At 46.0% G+C, this 26,956-nt stretch overlaps 1 protein-coding gene across 1 annotated transcript; it reads right to left on the bottom strand.

The window, feature by feature from the left end:
- Positions 1-680: 680 nt before the first annotated feature.
- Positions 681-26,903, bottom strand: LOC148453629 (ciliary microtubule-associated protein 2-like). The gene is made up of 6 exons (XM_088461913.1): positions 26,848-26,903; positions 14,364-14,451; positions 13,693-13,868; positions 12,795-12,930; positions 12,585-12,728; positions 681-1,001 (listed from the first exon to the last, which is right to left on the bottom strand). The coding sequence occupies exons 1-6, from the start codon at positions 26,898-26,900 to the stop codon at positions 681-683; spliced, it is 918 nt and encodes a 305-aa protein (XP_088318039.1). The 5' UTR covers positions 26,901-26,903.
- Positions 26,904-26,956: the final 53 nt, after the last annotated feature.

The following is a 26,956-nucleotide window of genomic DNA, read 5'->3' as shown; positions in this document are numbered from 1 at the left end:
CTCAAGTGAGTTTTTAGAAGTGGAGATGTTGCCCATAGCAACCAATCGGATTCTAACTATTAGATTCTAGTTAAATGTTAAGTAGAATCTGATTGGTTGCTATGGGCAACATATCCACCTCTAAAAATTCTCACTTTATTAAATATATCCCCTAGTGTCTTCATTTACCTTTATGTAGCATATGTGGTGTAGCACTTGCATGAAAGTACGTGATCACCAGCCAGCATCAGTGGGCTACTATAATTATATATGAGACGCAAGAGTGGGATGGCCAAGTATAAGCTTCCCCAATATATCATTTCTGCACGATTCATGCTGCCCAATAGACACCAGCACAGCAGTTCCAATGCCTTATTTAGCCCCTCAGTTCCTTCCATCTTTAACATACTGTATGTGCAGTCCTTTTAAATAACCAGCTCTGGAAAGCTGTGTTCTATATGTACAGTACATACATTTTGTATTAAGGAATGTATCAAATTCAGGATTCTGTTGGAGACTTGGATGGACCTTAACAGCAACTCAAACATTTGGGATTCATTTAGATCCATGGGATTCAGCCAACTAAACCCAAATTCTGAGTTTACAGGAATGTTAGTGCACAAAACACTTGTTACAGCCAGGAGTCAAAATACTATTTTATCATGCTAAGTCTTAATATGCAATTAAGTAATGGAAACATATTATATGGCCCATCCATAGTTGTGTACATTTGCATACAGGGTGCATTTGTATACATTCACACCCATCCAAGTTTCCATGGTAATACATGCTAGATTTTGAAGCAGACATCCTGCAAATGGTTTGTACTGGATAATCAAATCCTGAATACTGACAAGTGGCCGGGGACAGTGGGCAAGCGAGCTGTAGAATATCCTGTCCGTTGGAGTTTTTGGAAAGCGATGAATTGTTCCAAACTTGCCATGTTTCTTTTTTTGATCATTTTCAAGATCTTCAATGAATGACTTTGCATCAAAGTATCCTAGCTCTGTCTGATAACATTCCTAGGGATATAATGAAACAGACATAAATACACACACAGAATAACCACCATATTCTGGCCACTTGTTTTTGCCTTTTTGGGAGAATGTAGCTGGGTTGAGTCTAGCACGTGATGTTCTGAAGCTATATCATGTGCACTGTGAATATATTTCATACACTTCTATTAGCACATCCAGTCATATTTTTAACCTCAATCTGTATTGAATCAGGAATACTAGAAGCAGAATTTAGGGTTGGCCATCGACCATTGATGATTGGCAACCATCGATGGTCTGATGTCGATCATAACTAGTTTTACCGTCAATCGGAGGCCACCAATGGTGAACATCAATGGCAAAATCCAAATGGCTAATGCCGGCTGTGTTCTGCGCATGCGCAGAGTTAAACCATTGATGGCTCAATCATTGATGGTTTCTTACTGATGGTTTGAAACCATTAGCCATGGATAACAGAGCCGTTGTTGGTCGACCCTAGTAGAATTTTGTGCACATGATTGGCGTAGCAGCACTCATAGCAGAAAGGCAGAGTTTTGCATTAAAAAAAATCCTGTGGATATTCATGTCCCTGATGTCCACTCAAAGCACTAATCTTATAGGTAGGCATGGTATGTAAAACCGTATCTATGCTTATAAAGTAAATGCAAAAAAGATGAGGCAGTTTGTGTCCAGTTCTCCAAAGAACAGGAAACCCAATGTAAGGGCCGATGCAGTTTTGAACGCCAGTTTGTTTTGCAATTGGCTTCTGAGTGTTTTTGTGCTGTGTATGCTCCATAGCCGAGTCCTATGCAACTCAGTCGCATGACCACTTCGCAGGCCTATCAACAGAATTGCGTGCTATGCAGAGTAGTGTGTACACAGCGATACGGCTGTTATCAGACTGGTGCATTCATAACAATGGTGTCTATGAAAGCGAGCAAATGGATAGGGACAGTGGGCTGAACAGATGGGACAGCACAGTTGGTATAGTGGTTAGCATTGCAGCCTCACAGTTCCAAGATCAGGAGTTCAGTTCCTGACCAAGGCCTTCGGCTCTCCCAGTTTCCTCCCAGACTCCAAAAAACATAGCGTAGATTTACTGACTTCTGATAAAAAAGGACCCTAGTGTGTATGTATGTTCATGGGATACGGACCATAGAATGTAAGAACCATTGGGGCAGTGAAGGACTGCATTGTTCTTTGTAAAGCGTAGCATTATATATTCTAAATGTAAATAAATAAATGCCTACAGCTCTGCAAACAGGTGATCAACCACATTAGTTTCCTGTGCGCACAGTAGCGTATAACTGCATCCAACTTACATTCAACCCCTCATCGGCCCCATTGTGTGAAACTTGTGAGATTATTATATATATATATATATAAATAATATAAAATAAGAGATATGGTAAGAACTTACCTTTGTTATCTCTATTTCTGCAAGGTCCATAGGGTTCCACAGGGATACCTTGGGTTATAGTCATGGCTTGGCCATCGGGCACCACACAGTTAACTTTGTGCTCCCAGTATGCACTGGGTCCCCCTCCCCCAGGCCAAGGCACCTCAATTCAGTAATAAGCCAAGGCCATAGGAGGAGAGAAAAAGAGAGAAGGAAGTCTGGAATACACAAGAATCACATTCTCACAACAGGGAGACGGAAAATCGGTGACCAGAACCAGACCCATATGAAGCACAGGGCGACAGGGTGGGCTCCTCGTGGAACCCTATGGACCTTGCAGAAATAGTGATAACAAAGGTAAGTTCTTACCATCTCTCTTATTTTCTGCAGCAGGCTCCATAGGGTATCCACAGGGATACCTTGGGAGTTCCCAAAGAAGTATCCTCAACGGTGGGGGCGCTCCTGTGCAGAAAGGAGCTGCCCATGATGGACCCACAGACCTCGTAGAATGAGAAGTAACAGAGGGCGGAACAGGAATGCCCTCATGACTGTAAGCCTCAGAAATCGCCATGCGAATCCACCTGGCCAACGCTTGCTTGTTGGCCGGCCAACCCTTCTTATGGAAACCATAGAGGACGAACAAAGTGTCCGACTTCCTAAGGGAACTGGTATGGTAAAACCGTAGAGCTCGTACCACAAGGTCTTGTGAGTTAAAGGCCGGCACTACAATTTCCCCATTAATGTGGAAACTATAGACCACCTTAGGCAGGAACCCAAGGCAAGTCCGAAGCACTGCCCTGCTGCTGTGAAAAACCAGAAAGAGCCCCCAAATCTGACACCCTCCTGGCGGAAGCAATAGCCAGGAGAAACACAGTCTTAGCTGTGAGCCATTTGAGATCCACTGAGCCCAGTAGTTCAAATGGAGGTCAATTCCCAAGGAGCCACAGTAGGCACAAAGGGAGGCTGTATGCGAAGAGCACCCTGCATAAAAGGTGCGAACATCCGAGAGTGGAGCAATCCTCCACTGAAACCACACAGACAGTGCGGAAACATGTACTTTCAATGAGGCTAGACGAAGACCCTTATCTAATCCTGCCTGGAGAAAAGCCAGAACCCTGGATATCCGAAATACCTGGGAATCGTACCCCCTGGGGCGACACCATTCAAAGAAGGTATGCCATACCCTGTGGTAAATCCTGGCAGAAGCAGGTTTCCGAAGCATGGATGTCTCAAAACCCACGCCATCAAAGACAGATGACTGAAATCTGTGTAAACACAAGGACCGTGAGACAACAGGTCCGGACGATGAGAAAACAGCAACAGAGCGTCTATGGAGAGACTATGAAGATCTGAGTACCAGTGACGTCCGACCACGCTGGAGCCACCAGCAGGATCATGCCTCCCTCTTGCTTGAACTTCTTCAATACCCGAGGAAGAAGGGAGAAAGGAAGAAACAGGTACGCAAACTGGAAGGTCCACCGAACCGACAGAGCGTCTACCAGGAGAGCCTCTGCGTCTCTTGTTCTGGACCCGTACACTCTTAGCTTGCATTTGTGTCTGGAGGCCATGAGGTCTATCTCTGGAAAACCCCATTTGTCCACCAGGAGTTGGAAGACCTCCTGGTGAAGTGACCACTTCCCTGGATGTACATCGTGTTGACTGAGGAAGTCCGCTTCCCAGTTGAGTACTCCTGGAATGAACACTGCCGAGATGGCTGGGATATTGTCTTCCGCCCAAGTCAGTATGTGGTATACTCTTTTAGAGCTGCCTGACTTAGAGTTCCGCCCGGACGGCTTATGTAAGCCACCATGGTGGCGTTGTCTGACTGAACTTGTACGGGTTTCCCTTGCAGAACCAGTCTTGCATGGAGCAGCGCTCTGAACACTGGCCGAAGTTTCAATATATTGATCGGAATGGCAGATTCCGTTGAAGTCAACCGTCCTTAAAAACGTATGGACCTGTCACTGCGCCCCCACCCCGGAGACAGGCATCCGTCGTGAGAAGGACCCAATCCGGGATCCAAAATGGGCAACTCTTGTTTAGGTGAGATGTCTAACCACCAAGCAGTGTTCGCAAATACGTGCTATAACGCGTATTTTACCAGCTATCGGGCACCGGGGACCCACTTTTCTAAAGTATCCGGGTCCCCGGGGACGCGCTATGCTGTGGCCAATCCCTGACAGCCGGCTGCAGCATAGCGCGTCCCCCTGCAGTAACAGACAACGCTGTTAGAGCAGCCAGAGTCAGATAGACTCTCATTGGCTGCTGCTGTGTAAAGCCGTGCTGGGATCAAGTGTCTGATCCCAGCAGCGGCACAGCGTCCGTGCCCGGCGCTGGGACAGTGTTTGTTCCCAGCGCCCAGTAAGCTACTGCGGCGGGTACCTAGTGAAGGGACCGCTTGGCGGGAGTAGCTTGGCTCCGGGCGCAAGCTAAGCGGAGCTCGCTGCCCGGAAGCCAAGTAGCGGCGGTCGGCGGCGGTTGTTTGGCACAGGCCGCGAGCCAAACACAGCTCGCGGTCCAGCAGCCAATAGGAGGCAGACGCGACGAGTCAATTGCACTCGCTGCGTCATAGACCCGCCCACTCGCGGCATCTTGATTTAGACGCCGCTGAGCGGGAAAATTCTATACCGATGGCGGAGGGGAGGAGAGAAGACCTCCCAAAGAGCAGCGCAGCAACAGTTCCAGCGGCCGCGCAAGAGGCCAGAAGACAGCGTGATCAAGAGGAAGAAAGGAAGAGGCGGCACCGCTGGCCAGAACGGGCCAGTGGCAGAAGTATGAAGCGGAGGACCGAAGAGGACTGCGGGGGTGGGAAGAAAAAGAGCTATCAAAGAACCCCCCCGCAGCCTCTTCCACCATGCGGGTAGGCGGCCTTGGGCCACCATTATTTACCCCTCCCTAGACCACCAGGGTTGTCGGCACTAGGCCCGTGGCATAAATTCAGGCAAAAGGCCTGTTGGTATATAGGTCGGCACAAGGCCTAGGCTACATAGGGGGCATTAGGCCCAAATGAAGGTATTTGCCCCACAAATAGGTGAGTGACCTGGGCATTAGACCCAGGTCACTGGGGGGCATGCATAGGGGGTCAACTACTGGGGGCCCTGCAGAGGGGGGATGACTACTGGGGGCCCTGCAGAGGGGGGATGACTACTGGAGACAATTCACAGGGGGTGATGACTACTAGGGGTAATGCATAGGGGGATTACTACTGGGGGCAATGCATAGGCGGACTACTGCTAATGGCAATGCATAGGGGGGTCATCTGCTGGGGGCAATGCATAGGGGGACTAAAGGGCATTAATGTGCAGCATAATGTGTAAAGGCTGGGGATGGCTGTGTGGCATCAGTTGTAAGGGGCATTACTGTGTGGCATTAATGTGCGGCCTAATGTTTAAAGATTGGGCATGGCTGTATGGCAAAATGTGTAAAGACTGGGCATTATTGCATGGCATAATGTGTAAAGGGCAGTAATGTGCGGCATAATGTGTAAAGGCCGGGCATGGCTGTGTGGCATCATTTGTAAGAGGTTAGGGGAGGTCTGAGAGTTATATAGGGAGATCTAAAGCATAAATTATGATGGGACCCAGAAATGGTCAGGAAGGACCCCATTTTTTTAAAGTGGAGGGTCCCTGGGACCCACATATTTTGTCACTCACCGCGATCACTGCCAAGTCAGAGATAAGCACACCTCCGGAGAAAGCACCCTTGTCTGTGTCTTTATCCTGTCGAAGCTGGATTAGTGGCTGAGACGGAATCAGCGTAGAAATTGGCGTGCGTGACGCCATCTTGCGAATGGAAGCTAAACTCCATTTTAGAAACAAGAATCTGCAAGACGCCATTTTGCGACTAGCGCCATTTTAAGTTACAACTTACGAGCTAAGTACAGATAGCAATGTTTTTGATAATCTACCAAAAACAACTAGAAATGCAGCCCCTGAGAAAAGTAAACAGAATAGACAAAGCACCAGGATACTGTGAGTGTTTTACATACAAATTGGGAATCTCTGTATGTAGGCAAGTATAGTTGTGGCAATTGTAATATAACCCAGGCATTGATCTACACAATTGAATTTGTCTGAATCCTAAACAGGTTTTAGTCCCACACCCAGACAGAATAGCCCCCACCTTCACAGCTGGGGGTAACACATTTGCATTACAGTTTGGAACTGTAAATAAGGAATGAGATGTGTGTGTGTGTGTGTGTGTGTGTGTGTGTGTGTGTGTGTGTGTGTGTGTGTGTGTATGGATAAATATATTTTATATATATACACACACACACATATATATATATATATTTATACACATGTGTATGGAATCTCATGCATGAACACCGCACATTATGCACAGTTAAGCTGCTAACATGACGCTCAGTAGCGAATGCACAATATCCTGCATGCGAACGCTGTTTATTAGCTGCATGCGTGCACATCTGCCCCAAATCAGATAAACCTAACTAGCGTCTTTACATCAAACCCCACATACTCACACATTACATATTCACATACAAGGTTCCATAAGCTTTAAGTTATAAGATTCAAGTATGCACATTTACTGTAATTGCTATGAAATAAAGATTATTTTGTAACTAAGGTTTTATATGTGATAAGTAAGCCATGTTTGGTATTGTACTGATGCATACTCTCTCAACAGTATTCCGGTAACATCGATGTAGAGATCGCAACAGGCATTCTCAACTTATGGACCGCAGAGACTTCAAGCAACAAAATGAACATTATATGACCAACCATTAGGATTTGCATGAGGTGGGAAACCAGAGACCACCAGTTGTTAGAGGCTGGACTGTGTATATTTGAACCAACCTGTTAAATGCCTTGTAACATATGCCCTCTCCTTTAGGACCAATGGTATTAGCAACAAACTTCTCTATTGTGTTGTCTATTTCTGGAGGGTATAAATATGTGTGCTCTGACCCTGGGTTTCGAGTCTTCGTGCTGAATGCTGATTGACGAGGGGTTTCTTGCTGATGCCTACATCTGGTCCAGAGCGCTGCGTATGTATAACTGTACTTGGGTCTGTATAATTCCTTTGCGCTAAATTGTACTTATAACTAGCGTGTAACTGACTGTACTTTTGCTTGAATAATATTTTGTGCTTTGGAACCACAGGTTCTAGGTCTGGAGTCTTTATTTACTGTATAACTGCGTACGCAAAATAGCGTCGTCCTTAGAGGTTTATAGGCAGGATATCAGAAGGTATAGGCAGGGGTGTATAGAGGTTCAAAGGCAGAATCCTTAATCCGACCATGTGATCCATCCCATCTGAAGAGGATCAGCCTCTGTAGAGGTCTTGAACGAAACTGGGCATATTCCACCATGTCGAATGTCGACACCATGGAAATCAGTAATCTCAATGCCAAGTGAATGAACACCTGGCGACCCTGGAGACAGGAACGTAACCTGGTATGTAGGGCTGAGATCTTCTCCTCTGTAAAGAAGATTCTCTGCTGCTGAGAGTCCAACAGTGCTCCCAGATGCATCATCCTCTGAGATGGCATCAGTGAGGACTTTTTCCAATTGATCAGCCGTGAGTATGCAACACCGATATTGTCAGTTGCAGATGATTGCGAAGTACCTCCGGAGACCCTGCTAGGAAAAGCAGGTTGTCCATGAAAGGTAACAGGCGAACCCCCTGTAACCGCAGGCGAGCCGCCATGACCGCCATTACCTTGGTGAACACCTGCGGAGCCACGGAAAGAACAAACGGCAGCGGTTGAAACTGGTAATGGTGATCCAATACAGCAAATCTGAGAAACCTCTGAGGAGCCGTAGCAATGGGGATATGCAGGTAGGCATCCTGAATATTCAGGGACACCATGAAATCCCCAGGTTCCATAGCTAATATAATGGAACGTCGAGTCTCCATACTGAACCGAGGGACCCTCAGAGACTTGTTGAGAGCCTTGAAGTTGAGAATAGGACGGACAGAACCGTTCGGTTTTGGTACCAAAAAGAGATTGGAATAAGAACCCGTCCCCCTGAGGGACGGGGGGACTGGAACTATGACCCCGTCTTGGAGCATAGAACTTACCACTTTCTGGATTTCCAGAGCCTTTGTGGAATGAAGGCCTACCTCCGGAGTGTAGGAAACAAAACTGATGGGGAGGCCTTCTGTTGAAGGAGAGGGCGTACCCGTGAGAAACCACTTCTCTGACCCAGGTGTCTGTGATAATCATCCACCAGTGCTGGGCAAACCAAAGAAGTCGGCCTCCCACCCTGGGGTTCCCCAAGGGGAGGCCCAACTCATGCTGAGAGTTTGCCCTAGGCTTGGTGACAAGGCGTCTAGCACTCCAAGGTCGCTTCTTGGACTAGGGTGTCTTCCTGGTGGCTCCTGATGGCCTGGGAAAAGACTGCACCTTCTGCTTACCTTGAGGACGATCGTCTTTTCAGCCTAAGTAGCAGTCCTAGACGGAGCCTGAGGCGATGGCAGACATGCAGACTTTGCAGCTGCCAATGTACTTACAATTTTATCCAGGTCTGGGCCGAAGAGGACCAGACCATTAAACGGCAAGCCTTCCAGGCCCTTCTTAGATTCCACGTCTGCATTCAAAGAACGTAACCACCACGATCGGCAAGCCAAAACTGCTGCTGCTGAAATCCTGGAAGTAAGCAGGCTAACATCCAACGCTGCTTCGCTAATATAAGTAGCAGAATCACGGATACTACCAGCACCGTCTGCTCCTCAGAAGCATCAGAGGAGAATGACGATTAAAGAGCATCAGCCCATTTTTCCATGGCCCAAGCCACCCAACAGACCGCCATGAGCAGTCTGGCGGATCCCCCGGCCAAAGAGTAAATGGATTTTAAGTAAATCTCTACCTTGCGGTCCGAAACGTCCTTAAATGAGGACATAGACGGCATGGGTAAGATTGCACTCTTAATCAGGCGTGTCACATGGGAATCCACCTGAGGAGGGGTGTCCCACTTAGTGAAGTAATCCTCTGCAAAGGGATAAGAATATGAGTCTCTTTTGGGGCTGAAACCTTCTGCCTGGGAATTTCCACGCTTCCTCCATATGGTCCACCAGCTGACCAGAGAGGAAAAACTGACGCCTTACCTTTTAAAGTATGCGTAAGACGATGCAGTCTCAGGGAGACAGTCATCCTCCATAACCCTGCGGAAAGCTTTAATTAGCCCGGATACATAAATCCTGCACTTATACTCAACCGCTTAAGTGGGTTGTTCCGAATCAGATTCCGGGAGCTCCCCTTCATCTGACATCATCATCGTCATAATGTGGTAACAGTGGCGCTACTAATGGTCTCTCAGCAGGCCGTAGAGCGGGCACCTGCAAAACGTCCGTTAAGTTCTGTACTGTGGCGGACCGAGGGCCTGATTCAGAGACGGATGCTCTGAAAGAGCGCTCGCTCTGATTCAGGGCGTTTTTTTTTTTTTTGTGCGGCCTCCAGGCCACTCGCATAGCTGTGGGTGACCACCCACAGCTATTGCGACCGGCCAGGCCATCGCGACCATCGGGGCTTGTGGTAGGGTCTCGTGGACGCAAGCCTCAGAGAGCTTCCGGCTCTAATAGAGCCGGAATCTCTCCCACTGACATCACTGGTGATGTCAGTGGGGCCACCCACAAACGGCAGGCGTTCGCTTGGGAACGCCTCAGTTTGTGAAGCCACCCCCCCGCCACGCCTCCAAAATGGTGCGAGCTGTCGATCAAAATTGATAGCCGCCCCGTTTTGGTGCAAGACCCGGAGCAACGGAGCGCCCGTCGCTAGCCGGGTCTCGCGCGTGCGCACGTCAGAACCGGCGCTTGCGAGCGGGTCTGAATCAGGTCCAGAGTGCTCACCCAGGCAGGTTCCTCTTGGGACAGCCTCTGAGGAGGAGGACCCTGTGCCACCATCAACTGCCCCGGTGCCCCAAGTACAGGGGAAGGGACTGCCGCCTGATGCGTGAACCCCAATTGATGGAACGCAGGAGGAGCGGACAATCGCCCAACCAAGGCTTTAACAGCTAGTTTAAGCGCCGCCCAAGGAGGCTCCTGGGACGTGCTGGCCACTACAGGGGTGACAGGCAGGGACAAACAAGTGCTGCATATCCCATCCTGCGGAAACTCTCCCTCCCCAACACACGTTACACCTGGAACAGTGAACCGGGGGTAGCACTATGTGCGGAATCCTCACTACCAGATATGTTAGTATATGACCCCTTACAGTAAGTAAAACACTACCCACTGTGAGGTTTAATATCCACCCTGACAGTAGTGTGCACCGATTAGGGTAGAACAGAGCAGAAAACAGGGACAGTAAAAATGGATGACAGAAGAAAATATACAGCTTTGCTAGCATAAAGTCACATACTATGCAGAAATAAATGCCTGCACTAACAGCGCTATCATCAACCACTCAGATGCTAAGTCTGAAGTGGGAATAGCGCTACCTGACCAAACATTAAGCTGTAGGAGAGGTAGGATGGTGGGGGACCCAGGCTCCACATTCCTACTCAGCGTTGCTGTGCATCCAAGATGGCCGAGCATTCTGTAGGCGGAGCCGTGGGGGAGGATCCCAAGCACCAGCGCGCCAAGCCTCAGTAGAAAGGCAGCTGGTGCAGTGAGAGAGGGGTCTTTCCCATAGTCTAAAACTGGAAAAGCACCCTCTCTGGCAGGCCATTAACCCTCAGGATGCTGGAGCGCTTCCTTAATGCTCCAGCCCCATATCCCTGGTGGTCTAGTGGTAGCGCAGGATGAGTACCTGGCTCCACTAACTGCACCCCTCAGGTAGCCCCCAGCCCTGAGGACACTGGACTGTGCCACAGTGGGCTCCGTCTGCAGACGCCCCCTGTGCTTACCTTGTTGCTCCCTGTGCACCTGACCACAGTCCTGCTAGCTGGGACCCCCAGAAAAGCCTGCCGAGTTCCCTGGTTCAGTACCGGTGGCTCAGCGCCAGCAGGGGTGTAGGTGCGGTAGTGGGGGCTTCCGCTGGACTGTCCCCACTAGCCGCACTTGCAGTCTTCTTAACTTCGGGGCTGTTTTTGCCAGCAGCCCCCATGCAGTGACCCGACTATGGCCGGGTACCAACTGAGACTGAGGTGCCTTGGCCTGGGGGCGGGGTTATAGGAGGGGGGCCCAGTGCATGCTGGGAGCACAAAGTTAACTGTGTGGTGCCCGATGGCCAAGCCATGACTATAACCCAAGGTAACCCTGTGGATACCCTATGGAGCCTGCTGCATAAATATATTTTAAATAAACAAATTCAAATGTTTTCTGTATTAGTTCCCTAATCGTAAACAATTATAGACATTCCACCCATAACTGCACCAAGTGGGACAATAATAACACCAATTTGACCTACAATGTTACAAGTTTCTCCAGATAAAGTTGGCCAAATCTGGCAATTTCCACATCCAATTTATTCATTTACCACCCCTGCAGTGTCTTTGATCAAGAGGTCATAAAATCTTGTGGGTGGCTGTATTTTATTGTACTGTATTGTATAGGGTGCAGTTATTCAACCTCACCTCCTGATGGTCAGATCTGCCTTATTCAGAGATGTACGCAAACCCAATGGTGTGAGATCTGTGCATGTGCAGATCTCGTTCTGAGAGATCGCTAGCAGTGCCCCCTAAGCCACAACATGAATGACAAGCTGCGGCAGTTTGGGGACTGGGTGGTCTTGAAAACAGATGTGTCGGCCCCGTTTTTGAGGCACGCCGTGGCCAGTGTCTGCGTCTTGCAACACAGGGTTACTCAGATGGCAGATGTTCCCACAGAGTGAGCCGATGCTGCACCCCTCGGATCTGCAATGCATACAGTAGGCGTCATTTTAAACTAGACGCCACCTGTGGCATAAGCATATTATTGCACAGCCGCTGCATGCAGAGTCGCAGTCTGTGCATTATCACCCATCTCTGATCAGGCCCCGAGTCTTCTGGATTTCCAAGTTGGCCACAGAACAGATAAGATTGATTTTTCTTATTTTTTTAAACAAGGGAACATTGTGATCATTACATGGTAGCCATAAATCACAAACAATACTTAAAGAGAAGTATACCATTTATATTTATGATGATATATAATAATTGAAAATAAAAAAGTACAGGCATATACTATTGTATACCTCCTGTACCGTTCGTCATATACTGGTTCCCTAATTTCTTATATTCAGTTTTATACATGTACATACTATATGTGGTCAGCATCTTCCATTCAATGACCTCTAATGGAAGCGTTCCACTTTGTAGCATACTTACAGGTGTAGCAAAGTGTCCGTACAGGATGTGCTGTGATCTTGGCCCGGTGAATAGGTCATAAGGTCCTCTTTTACCCACAACGTGCTTCAAGGTTTCATCTATGGAGCATTTTAGGTTGTAGGTTCCTGGTCCCGGCACACATTCCTGAAATATGAGCAGTGCATTAGGAAAGCAATGACACACGGCCCCTCTCATCCCATAATCACTTACATTGCTGCTTGCTGAGCCACATTTAGTCGTTTCGCTGTCCATTATACCCTTGGAGCTGGCAGACTTTGAAGCCCTCTCTTCTATGAGTGTGTGGATTCCCTGCTTTGCCGTAAGTTCCAGGTCCTGGGGTACAATTCTGTGTGGAGGACAGAAACAGGAATCATGAACAAAATAGATCACATAGCAAACATTCATCTGCATGTGACATCATTCACACACTGCCAGGAAGGGGGTACAGAACTGATTCAGGTGTCTATTTATTAAGATGAGAAAAGTCCTTTCTCTGGTGTTTTCACCAAAGGGCTTTTCTGTGCTTTTATTACATTATTAACAGATTAGCACCAGTGAAATCAGTTTGTGAGGCTTACCCCCGCCCCTATAAATCTCTATGGAGATGGCAGCTTACTGTGATTTATTCAGATTGCGTTACACTGTACCCGACAACGGGAACATGCAAAAATGGAAATACTTTGCTTCGCCAGCGTCGGGTCAAGCTACCGTGTAAAACAGAGGGGGCGCTGCCAGGGCATGCTTATATTACTGTGACCGTTCGCCGGCAGCACTAGGCTGGGAATTGGTTAATCGGTCCCATAAATGCACAGTGTGTACCTAGAACTAGCCTACAGTTTGGCTGACCCACAATGTGTAGGGGATCATTGTGCATATTCCTAGAACTCCTCTATCACTGTTTAACATGCTCTACCTTTAATTCGTCCTTGAATCGCACATCTTTAGTGTTACACAGTCCTCGCACGCTGGCAGGTTTCTTTTCCATTAGCTCCAGAAATGACTTTATGTTGTATCGACCCGGCCCCATGTTTTGCTTCTAAAGTAATCAAGCATACAAACGTTTCAGAAAATTGATTCATGTTTCCCAGAGTGTAAATTACAGCTTCACCTCACCAGCAAACGGTTCCTCTCCCATGTTTCCTTGTACAGGACATGTGGCATCACAGTCAGCCGTTCTGTTTCTTCTGCTCTTTTCCATCCAGGCGTAGATGCAACTCGCTCCAGAACGAAAGGATTAAAATCGCCAGTTCTGGGATTATAGGTTCCAGGCCCTAAACGTCTTGCCTGGATTAAATCACAGTCTTTTTACAGATACAATTTATGTCCGACATTCACATTCTTACTTAAAAATAAGAAAAAATGTGAAAAATGTTTTCTTTCTCTAGAAAAACATATAGAGAAATCCAGTCTTACCCTATAAAATACAGCCCTGCAATCAACAGAGGCTTAGGTAGATGAGGGACAGAGGGGGTAAGTGGTGTCCTGTGACCTCTAAAAGGACATTATTGTTATTCGGATGTAGCCTTGAACTGTACATCTTTCATAAACTTTCTTGAATCTAAAATCAACTTCATCAACTGGATCTTATGTAATAACATGGTGCAATGAGCATGAACTGTTTCAATCCTCAGCAACCAACCAGATATCACTTTACAGAACTCTAGTGACACAAATTAATTTATGTAATTGCCATTGGCTACTGCATGTTCCCCTCCTAATATTTTATGAAATATGTTCTTTAGAGTTTCTTAGCCAGTGGTGTATCATATATGTACTCACTGTCTCTGAAGTTGCCCTCTTGCAGTAAGGTACTTGTGTGTAGGAACCAGGTTTCTTAAATTCAGGATAAACCGCAGATACATCAAATCTATGGGATAAGATAGAAAATCTAAATGTAACTATTTATTTTAAAAAAATGTATTTGTTGTTCACTCATTGGTTCGTGGCTAAGAAGTGTGTAAACATTAAAGAACAGTGGGGCCTGATTCACTACGGATAACTATTGCAATCGCGGCTGCGATTACGCACACAGGTGTGCTGAAACAATATGCTAATGAAAGCTATCGCAATGCCGTCGCACAGCCAACATAAAGACGCCCACTACCGCTATGTCACATCCGTAATACCTTGCAGTGCTGTGTATACATCGGGAACATCGAGTAACATCGGCCCCTCACGCACAATTACAGCAGGTATGACCTTACTCAGAAATTGCTCGTTGCACGCAGTGAGTACTCAAGCTGTGTATGCCGTTGCAGTGGACAATTTATGCACGTCCATGCAACGGCGTTCAAACGGACATACACACCAACGTTTCTCCAGCCACTCCCCCATCACCACCCCCAAACACCCTCCTGTCCTTCAGTCTGTGATGGCTTTGTATCGATCGCAATGCTAACTCACGTACGCGCACTGCAATGCATACGAACTACGTACCATCGCCGATTTGCGATCCGTAATGAATCAGGCCCAGTGACCGCAAACCATGACTGATTCTACATAAGTAACTAATTGCTTCCTGACCATATGATAGAGGTTCCCAAACTCCGCCATACAGTCCATGTTTTAAGGATATCCATGCTTGAGCACAGGTGATCTACCGTATATACTCGAGTATAAGCCGAGTTTTTCAGCACAAAAAATGTGCTGAAAAAGTACCCCCTCGGCTTATACTCGAGTCAAGTGTAGCGCTGACCGGACGGAGTTCGGTCAGCGCTACACACTGCCAAACACACAGCCGCCGGAGCCGGCAGCTGCGTGTTTGGTGTAATCAGCAGCCGCTGAGAGTCTGTCAGACTCTCAGCGGCTGCTGCTGCTTCCACTGCGGGAGCCATCTTCCGGCTCCCGCAGTGGGTGATGGGAGACACGTCGTCATGACGACGTCTCTCCCATGCAAAGCGGCCGGAGGAGCAGATAGCGGCGGGACCAGGAGCGGGAGTTTCAGGTAAGTGATTTTTTTTTTTATTCTTGTCACTTCTCGCTCTACTGCGGGGGGGGGGGTGGACTACAGGGGGCACTACCAGGGGGCGATTACTACAGGGGGCACTACCACTGGGGGAACTACCAGGGGGGGATTGCTACAGGGGGCACTAACAGGGGGGCATTACTACAGGGGGGGGGGATTACCACTGGGGGAACTACCAGGGGAGGATTACTACAGGGGGCACTACCAGTGGGGGATTACTACAGGGGGCACTAAAAGGGGGGATTACCACTGGGGGTGATTACCACTGGGGGCACTACCAGGAGGGATTACTACTGGGGGCACAACCAGGAGGGATTACTACTGGGGGCACAACCAGCTGCTGCCATTTCCCACACTAGGCTTATACTCGAGTCAATAAGTTTTCCCAGTTTTTTGTGGTAAAAGTAGGTACCTCGGCTTATATTCGGGTCGGCTTATACTCAAGTATATAAGGTAATTAGTACCTCACTCAATTTGATTTAACTATCTGGACTCAAGCATGGATTTATCCTTAAAACCTGGACTGTAATGGCAGCGTTTGGGAACCTCTGCCATATAATGATTTTGCTAGTGAGAAATATGTAAGATTTAAATCCTTCATCTGAAATCTACAATTTAAGGCGTATATTTATCATTCCATCTTTTTTATATGCGCTGAAACACATTGAGTATCGCCATTTACTGCAGAGATACAGAATGTGTTAGCGCCGTTATTTAACAAATTGCGCTTGCCGGAGATGTCCTGTGTAAACCTACCTCTCCGACGATGCATTCCCCCTACCCCCCCTGGCATCAGGGAAAAGAAGGTGGGTTTGAGGTCAGTCATGTGAATCAAATGTAAACCCATCACAGATAAGGAGGTGGAATAAAAGAGATTGGGTAAGGAGGTCGGGGCTACCAGACTACCAGGGAGCCCATTAGCTATTATAGTGGTGTATCAACGTAGGAGTTAAAGTGATCTGTCTAAAAACTTCACAATTATCCCCTGCAGAGATGTCAATTTCAGAAAACCAGTGGAACCCGTTCAGATGGGGGAAGGATCTTCATCGAATGTGGATTACTGCCTTTGCGGCATTGTTCAAAGGTTTCAACAGATATTTCTTGTATTAGGAGATGATGGGAAAGTGAAATCAGTTGGGCCTCCCCAAGGATCTCAGTGGAAACTTGTATTACAGTATTCCACAATGGATGGAGTTTAAAACATTCCCACCAAATGTGTAGTGGAGAGCCAGGGTCTGCAGAACATCTCCAACGAAGATTGTGTGCCCCAACATGCATCTTGTACAGGGTAACCGGGCATCTATACCAAAATTCAGATTTTAAAGATTTTTGCCAGGAATTTTCACTTAGGGCTTTTTTTTTCCTACGAAGTGGCGGCTTTTGTAAGCTACCACTTGCCAGGGGGTTGGAAGTGAAAATATAAAATGACACTTACAATCAGTGTAAAGTTTGGTGTGCTTTACAGTGACTGCGAGTGGGATTTTACATTTTTCATGTCCAACCCAATGGGAAGTGTCCAGGGCCGGTGCAAGGCTTCTAGGCACCCCAGGCAAAACTTTTGCCCGCGTCCACGCCCACTCCCCATCCTTTGGGCAGGTGAAGTGCCAGATAGGTGTGTGTGTATATGTATGTATATATATATATATATATATATATATATATATATATATATATATATATATATATATATACACACACACACACATACATACAGTGGTCGAAGTGGGGCGGTATACGGCGGTATGACATACCGCCACTTCCCGGCCCCACTTCATTTTAGCCACAGAAGGGAATGTACCAGCGCTGGGATCCAGAATGGGATCCCAGCGCTGGAACAGCGGCGGCAATGTGTAGAGATGTGTCCCGCAGGGGACACATCTCAATCAACTGAGGCGCTGGCATGTAGCAGCCGGGACAGAGCATTAGGTCCCGGCTGCATTGTAAGGTAACAGGCGCAGCATGCACTGGCCGGCTCGCTGGCGGCTAGCCAATAGCAGGGCTCACTGGCCGCCAGCCAATCAGCAGGGCTCGCTGGCGGCCAGCCTATCAGGGCTCTCGCTGGTGGCCAACCAATGAGAAGCAGCCAAGTGGCAGCTTCTCATTGGCTAAGAAGCGTCGCTGGATTAAACTGCAGCAACCAAGAAGACCCGATGCTCCTGGTGGCTCCTTTCCAGCAATGCAAAGTAGCAATTAGAGAGAGAGGAGGGTTGAAAGAGGGAATAGGGGGCAGACAGAGGGAAGCAGGTAGTTAGTATTGTAGGTGGTGAAAGAGAGAGGGAATCATTTAGTGAGAAGGGCAGGGTGTGAGAGAGGGGAGCAGGCAGGGAGAAGTACAGTGGGGGTGAGAAGTACAGTGGGGTGATATGGAAACAGGGGCCGGAGGGGGGGATTCAATCTCCATATCCCCACTTCGAGCACTATATTATATAATATATATATATATATATATATATATATATATATATATATATATACACACACACACACACACACACACACACTACAGGACACTATAGAAATATATACATACATATATAGAACATGTAGAGGGGCACTCAATATTCCAATATGCTAATACCGGGGTGCCTTCCTTAAAATGATATAAAAATGCGATGTCTGTCAGAAAACAGCAACAGGCGGCACTCCATGGTCTTTATAAATGAAAAAGTGACTTTATTCGCCAACGTTTCAAGACCTGAGCGGTCTTGTCATCAGGGTGTAAAAGTGTGACAAATAAGGAAGCTTACCTTAAATAGCTGTGTACAAACAATGGTGTCCATGAACATCCTCACGCGCCGTCAGGGAGGAAGGCGCACAGTGTATGACGTCACGGCTCGTGACGCGTGTAATTGCAGTCCAGGAGTAAAACACCAAGGTAACGCTGGACGCTAAGAAGGGTACGGAAAAAGAAATGAGACATAAAGATACACTGCGCGGCTGCCTGCATGAAGCGGGGAGGAGTCAAAAAAGTGACACAAACAAAAAACAAAAAGTGCCTAGGTGTATGCGCACAAATTATGTAGTACAATAAATATGAATATAAATATAAGAATCCAAAACATAAATTAATCCAGAACATAAATGAAACATCGATACATGCATCAAAGAAAAATCACATTAAAGCACAATAGTGCTATGGGGTGATACAGGGAGAGAATATAAAAGCATATGAGGACCAATATATACTAGCTTAAATATACAAAATACACTAAGTATACCAAGATATATGGGTTAGCCTCATAATTAGCTGCTAGTTGGCAAAAGCAGCATGTGGATACACAATATATTATTGAATATGTTACCCATGGTTACCATAGAGACTATGAAGGTATAATAGCAAATACATGGCAACCCGCTAAATATATGCATCGCTAAAGAGGAATAAAACATGGAACAAGTGGATAACGGTGTATGTACTATGTAAATGCATTCCAGGAAATTTTATCATTTAACCCTCGTGGATAAATTGTGTCAAGTAAATGAATCCACTTAGCCTCTACTTGCAACAATCGCTTAGTGCGATCACCTCCCCTGATTTGTGCTGGAACGTGGTCAATGACCTTATAACGCAACGATGCCAGTGTGTGCCGAGCATCCTTAAAGTGACGGGCTACCGGTTGATCGGAGTCTTTTCCTGCCAAGGCTGCTCTAATGGAGGAGCGATGCATGGCCATGCGCTCTTTAAACATGCGTGTCGTCTGGCCGACATAGGCAAGTCCACAGGGGCAGGTGATGAGGTATATAACAAATCGCGTAGAGCATGTAAGTACATGCTTCATATGATACCTCTTGCCCGTGTGCGGATGGTTAAATGTATGCCCCACTTCTAAATAACCACAGGTGACGCACGAGGCACAGCGATAACACCCGGGTTTTTTATACATCACCTCACTATTCTGTGAGAAAAAAGGAGTGATGTCTATTTTTACTAAGATGTCTTTGAGATTACGACCTCGTTTATAACTAATAAGGGGTTTACAATTAGCTAATTTAGGCAACTCAGGGTCTGTGGATATGATGGGCCAGAGTGCTTTGGTGGCTTTTGAAATGACTGGACTGGCCAAGGTATATTCAGAGACAAATGGATTATGTGTTTTTGAAGTACGCTTCTGGTTAGAGTTCAATAACTGTTCTCTAGGTATATTCAATACTTCTGCCTTTTGTTGTGCTAAAAAGGCCGCTTCATAGCCTCTTTGTATGAACCTATGGATGATTTTGTCTAGCTCAGAATGAACCTTACTTCTACCACTTGTTATGCAGGCTACTCGCACCATTTGAGACTTGGCCAGGCTCCTTTTGAGGGCCGGGGGGTGGAAACTACTAGAAACCAACAGAGTATTTCTGTCAGTATCTTTGGTATATACTGAGGTTTCAATGCGATTATTATTCAAAGTTAGATTAACATCCAAAAAGTGAACATTGGTGTCACTGCACTGATAAGTGAATTTAATAGCGTTGGATGATGCATTGATGTTGTCAATGGTATATATCAATTTGTCCCTGTCGCCTGTCCAGATCAATAGTAGGTCGTCAATGTACCGTTTATAAAATAAAATGTGTTGGAAAATATCAGGATCAGTGAAGAAAAAAAACATGATCCTGCGCAAACATAAAAATATTAGCAAATGAGGGCGATACATTAGATCCCATAGAACATCCACTAATTTGTAAATAAAATGTTCCATTATGCAAAAAATAATTCCTCTAGAGTGTTAATTCCAGTAAATTCAAAAACAAGTTGATATCCAATTTATCAAACCTGCAATTATGCAGAAAAGAATCCACAGCGTTCAATCCCTCCTGGTGAGGTATCACAGTGTACAAGCTATGTACATCCAATGTGCACAAAATAGCGTTATCCGGAACATTGTCCAAAGCTTTGATAAGATTCAACAAAGTAGTGGTGTCCTTCAGATATGTGGGCTGCGTCACAATATAAGGTTGGATAAGTGTATCCAGGAATTGTGCAATGGGTTGATATAAAGAATCATTGGCCGATATTATTGGCCTACCACGGGGTAGTTCTGAATTTTTGTGGATTTTCAGGACTGTATAAATCACCGGGACCCTTGGAAATGGTTGCACCAGTTGTTTGAGCAGATTAGAACTTAGATGCTGATTAAGTACCGCCGTGTGTAAAGTGGAATCCAGTTCCGACATATATTAAAGTAGGGTCATATGTTAATTTTTCATATACTGCAGTGTCCAAAAGTTGATTATCTAATTCCTGTTTGTACTGGAGAATATTTTGAATATTCAGGATTGAGGATGTTCATGGACACCATTGTTAATACACCGCTATTTAAGGTAAGCTTCCTTATTTGTCACACTTTTACACCCTGATGACAAGACCGCCCAGGTCTTGAAACGTTGGCGAATAAAGTCACTTTTCTTCATTTATAAAGACCGTGGAGTGCCGCCTGTTGCTGTTTTCTGACAGACATCGCATTTTTACATACATACACACATATATATATATATATATATATACACACACTGTACAAAAAAATAGGCAGCACTCGGAGACTGGATAAGACTCGTGAAACCCTCAGCCGAGGGACTTTTAATCAATCATAGGTCGATGTTTCGGGGTCTTGCACCCCTTCCTCAGGACAGCAGAATAACACAATACAAACAAACAGACATATTTATATCATAACTACTCACCACTAAACAGGCGCCATGCACACCTGAGCTCCGTCCAGCAGCCGCACTTCCGGTCGCGGCAAGTCCGCAAAAACCGGAAAGTGACAATTAGATATCATGTCTAAAAAATTTGAGAGGAGAGGGTATCCGGTGGAAGAATTGATTAAGGCTAGACAAAAAGCATTGTCTGAGTAGGGAAGAGTTATTGAGAATTAATCCTAAGGACAAAAAGCTAAATCAGCTACCATGGGTCCATGAATACGATGTTAAGAGCAAATATACCAACAAAAGAGCTAAGAAGTTATGGCCCATTATTACATCTGATCCAGAGCTAAAGTGTTTGCACAATACTAAACTATTACCTAGCTATACCAGAGGGAGAAATATCAAAGATCTGGTGGTTAAAACTGATGTGACAAATTTTTTAAAACCTATGCCTAAGCCCAATTTCTTGACACGTAAAGATGGATGTTTTAAGTGCATAGGGTGCACGACGTGTTCATATCTTGAGACCGGGGATACCATACTCCATCCATACTCGGGGAAAAGATATAAAATTAAATGGCCTTTGACATGTACCTCTAGATTCGTCATCTATGTTATTATATGCCCATGTGGCCTATATTACATAGGCAAAACTGAATGCCAATTTAAAATCAGAATGGCTCAACATAGATCGGCAATTAGAACAGCTATCTCCATTAATGGTAGTGAACAACCGGTAGCACGCCACTTTGCGCATAACAAACACAGTATAGCGACCCTCAGATATAAGATTATTGACCATGTACCCTTGTCACTAAGGGGTGGTGATAGAGGAAGGAAACTCCTGCAATTGGAGACACAGTGGATCTGTAGATTGGATACTCTTTTTCCTCGAGGGTTAAATGACTCTTTGGGTCTTATTAATTTCTTAGAAATTTGTGTAATTTTGGATGGCTTTATATGCCAATGTTGTGGATCTTCTATGACATGAATATGTTCATTAAGGATAGTATATGCATTTAAAATTTGGTAGTAGTGGTGTTTTTTGCCCACTAGATGGCTCCATTTCTCCATTATGTAGTATTGATTTTTTACTTGTCATATTGATGACAATAAGAGGCAATGTCATTAGTGGCAAAATGTTTTTTTATAGTGTTACTAATGCATTTTTTATCTTTAGTTATATGTCCACGTTAGAATATGTGTATTTTATTTGAGTATTTATATGTATGTGTATTCACTTTACACTTTTTGTATGGATCACTTTTTATACACAACAGAGTTTGTATAATCCTTTCTGTGCATGATATTTGTACGCAGATCTTATGTTTTTTACACAGTGTACATGTGCTGAGATATATACACTTTATGGATCTATTGCATTATGATAATGACTACGTTTGTTCACGATCGCACTGTGTATGTTATTGCAGGTTGCCATGGCGCCGGGTCCCGCCCGGGTGACGTCACTTCCGGTTTTTGCGGACTTGCCGCGACCGAAAGTGCGGCTGCTGGACGGAGCTCAGGTGTGCATGGCGCCTGTTTAGTGGTGAGTAGTTATGATATAAATATGTCTGTTTTTTTGTATTGTGTTATTCTGCTGTCCTGAGGAAGGGGTGCAAGACCCCGAAACGTCGACCTATGATTGATTAAAAGTCCCTCGGCTGAGGGTTTCACGAGTCTTATCCAGTCTCCGAGTGCTGCCTATTTTTTTGTACAGTGTGTATTGGGGGTGCTGTCCTCCTAATAAGGAAGGCACCGGAGCAAGGTGTGGGCTGTTTGTCCAAGTTACACTGCGTGAAGGAGTGCCGGAGTTGTTGCTTATATATCTATATCTCTCTCTATCTATCTATATATACACACACACATATATATATATATATATATATATATATAATACGAGGGCAAATAGCACCCTGCCCTCCAGGAGGGCAAAAAGCGCCCTGCCCTCACAGCCTGCGGGTGCCGTCTTCACCCGCGGGACGCAGTGTCCCGCAGGGGGAGAAATGTGCGGTGACCCAGTCACCGCCGGAGAATAGACGCCGGGTAGCATCTATTCTCCCTCTCTGCAGCGCTTGGGGGCTGCCCGGCGTGTCCGTAAGTGCCGGGCACGCCCCCAAGTATGACGAAAAGGGGACGCGTCTTATACACACACCCCCTTTTTGGGCGCGCACACAACGTTGCCCTCTCTAGCTCCGGCGCCCTGCCTGCCGCCGGAGCTAGAGTGAACACTAGGACACTATAGCAATATATATATATATATATATATATATATATACACACACATACACACCCACACAGGACACTATAGAATTATATATATTTCTGCTGGTGCCTACCTGGTGCTGCAGTACAGTACAATAATATTGGGCAGTTTGCTGCTGGGCGCTGGCAGCCTGGCTCAGTGCTGCATTACATCTGCTGCCTGGTCTGAAGTCTGAGGCTGACGGCGCAGGGGCTAGAGACGGAGCAAAGGCTCCGTCAGCCATTTTTTTTTTTAACTCCATCAAGCAACCAGCTGCCTGATCGCATGGAGGGGGGTCAGATATTGAAGGGCGGGCTGAGTGTGAACTGACCTGGCATCCCGGCAGCCCAATCCACCCCCGGAATCAGTACAGGAGGGGCGCATACATAGCACCAGGACTCAGGGAACATTGAAGACTGGAGGCGGAGCAGCAGAGTGGGCCGGCCAATGACATCGCCGGCACAGGACCCAGGCAGCTGCCGCAGCCTCTAGCATTGTGAGCCATATTCAAGTAGAGGCGAAGTTTTCACCTGTCCGACTGTTCGCTTCATTCGCCTGTTTCAGAGGCGAATTTATTCCATGCTCGTCCCCGCTTTTCGCCTAATTCAATTGCAAAACAGGCGAAAACGGAAATAGGCGACTGCGTAACAGGCGAAAAGTACTGAAAGAATTGGGGAAATGAGTCTGTACCCCAGAAAAAGATATATTAACCTAGGGAATCAATATAAATGTGTACTAATAGCCCTAATAAGACTATTTTGGGTACTTAAGTTGTGTAAATTGCTTGCTATTAGCGTCTTTGTAAAAGTGGTGAAGAATGGCATAAAGCTGTATTTTTTGGTGAAATTAAGTAAACCAGTCAAATTTGGGGTGCTTGAAAAGGGTGCTAGCATGTTTTTATGTCTCTAAAGTGAACTTTTAAAAAACTTGAAAAATCCACCTGCTGCATGCACCTGCAATCTCAAAAACCCCTGACCCATACTTGGGGACCCCCAAGAAGTCTATTTCGATACTTTTAATGTTTATCCCCCCACTTTTTAAATTCTCACCCCAAAAATGACATGTCTTTTTTGGGGTGTTCTTAGGTTTTTGTTTCTGTTTTTTTTGCAGATTTGTCCTTTGGTGGTGCTGTCCCAAGGGGTCTGAGTTTTTTCACCACGTTTGCACCCCAAAATAAAGATTTTGCATTTCTTTTCACCAGCTATTGATTGGAGATTCATTTTTGGAGAATTGTTTCCACTTAGGCAAAATTGTCCTGGAATTGAATTTGGCGAATTTTTTTTTAGGCAAATTTTTCACAAAAAAACAGGTGAATATGGCTTTTCGCCTCTAATTGAATTCCCCTCTATGTGTGTCTGTTTAGTTTGTCTTCTCCGCGGTTGGGTGGGAGGGAGCGGGTGTAATGGGCACCGCCACTGGGATTCACCGGGTCTCAGCCTGCAATAGTGGCTTCTAAGAGAGGGAAGACAATGCCCTCTCTCCAAGACAGCCTCAGCGGGCCCCCCATCAGGTCCCGACACCCTTAGGCAGCTGCCTAAAGCTGCCTAATGGAAGCGCCGGCCCTGGAAGTGTCAGCTTATAAAACCTGCCACTACGTAAATAAAGCCCCTATAGTGCGAAGTTAGAGTTCAGCTGGAGAATATGGTGTATCCCTTCATGAGTGTTGGTGCAGTATTATATACATCAATTACCAGACCATATTTCACAGTTTTTCGGTTATTCCAAAAAAATATATTTTTTAAAATGCTTTTTGTGCCCTGTTGTATGACACCTGACAGGAAGATCTCAACAGAAGGACAGCACTAGAGCATTTCATGGTAAAAAAATATTTTTCTAAGTAGGTTTAACTTCACTTTATTTTTCTATAAACATTTAGTTCTAATTGTAAGTTGCATAACATATCTGCAACTGCACGTTTAAATGTATTAACATGGGTGGGAGCTTTCATACTGCTAATCCTGCCACTAGCTAAAATACACTATAGGATTTGACGGCAGATAGGAACCACTTGGCCCATCTAGTCTGCCCATTTTATTTTGGTAAAAGAACCGTATATGATGCTTTAGAAACATAGACTCTAGGGAAATAGTGCACATTTATCAACAACATAAAAAATTATATTTCCATTTAAAATTCGATTCGCTGTTTACCAAACATGAAACTGGCATTTCACCTAAAAATTTCAAAGTGTCTTTTCAAGGTCATCAAGGCAAATTTACATCATTATTGGTAGAGTTCAGTATAAATGGACTTTGTCATTGTGTAATGTCAAAATGCCAAACTATTGGAACAGTGTGGAGGGTCAAAGAGCCTGATTCATTACGGATTGCACAGCGAAAATATGCTAATGTTTGCAATCTCAGTGCCGTCGCAGCCTAAAATAAGGATGACCACTTCTCCTTACTCACATCCATAATACTTTGCAAATCTGTGCAACCATCGGTAGCATCGAGTACCATCAGACCCTCACGCACACTTGCACAAGGTCAGAATTTGCTAACCTCATCGCACGCAGTGAGATCCCAAGCTGCATATGCCATCGAAGTTGCAGATTGCTGGCAGGTCTCTGGTGGGCTGGAAGACTGCTGGTCCCTGTCACTGGTAAGCGGGCTGCTGGGCTCCCTGGCTGGTGCTGGCTGCTGGGCTCCCTGGCTGGTGCTGGCTGCTGGGCTCCCTGGCTGGCAGGTTGCTTGTCTAACCAGATGCAGCATGCAGACTCAGCATAGGGAAGTAGAATCCATGTGCAGGTGGAACGCATAATTCCTTTCTACTTCCCTTCCTGTGTACACACAGCACAAGTCCACTCACCACTATACAGGCAATCATTTGTCCAGTAGCCTGTCATTTAAAGTTTGTCCCACCCCCACCATTGGACCTTATCCAATCAGCGTGGGGTGTAGTGGACGGGTGACAGAGAGGACAGAGACAGAGACAACTTCAAGTACTGTATGTAATTTATGTGTTTAACACTTTGCTGCCAGCCAATTTTATGCGTTGGGGAGGAGGATTTGTGCTATAGAAGCTGCTGCCTGTGACTAAGAGCAGACGCTGCCTCTTGCCTGTCTGCTCTAAATCAGTGATCCCCGCAGCAGCAGTACACACACGATACACAGAGCAGTCAGGGAGGAGGGAGGACGGGCTTAGGCTGCTCAGCTCCAGGACAGCGTGTCCTGTCATGCTGCAGCTACATTGTTTCACATACATGATAGAAGAACTAACCAGCCAGCTGCTGTGTGTGTGTGATAGCGCTGGATGTAGATACGCCCCTGACTTAACGATACATTAAAGAAAGTTAGGCTGTAACATTATAGACCTTCTCATACACCAAGGTGTGCTGTTATGTCTCTGTTTGCTTTAGTTTCCCACTGTCCCAAAAGCATTATATTCCCGCAGCCTGTGCGTCCTGGGCTGGACATTTGTACCTGGCCTCCTGGCTGCCGAAGGGAGCTCCACTAAACTTCTTCTTCTCCGCCATACCTGCGCCTGGTCACCATAACAACGGAGACGCCTGGGTAGATGCTAGATCCAAGT

This window comes from Taudactylus pleione, unplaced genomic scaffold, assembly GCF_031769625.1.
Source record: "Taudactylus pleione unplaced genomic scaffold, aTauple2 ptg001123l, whole genome shotgun sequence".
NCBI classification, from domain to species: domain Eukaryota; kingdom Metazoa; phylum Chordata; class Amphibia; order Anura; family Myobatrachidae; genus Taudactylus; species Taudactylus pleione.
The sequence above is the reverse complement of the archived record's forward strand: the minus strand, read 5'-3'. Positions and strand labels throughout refer to the sequence as shown.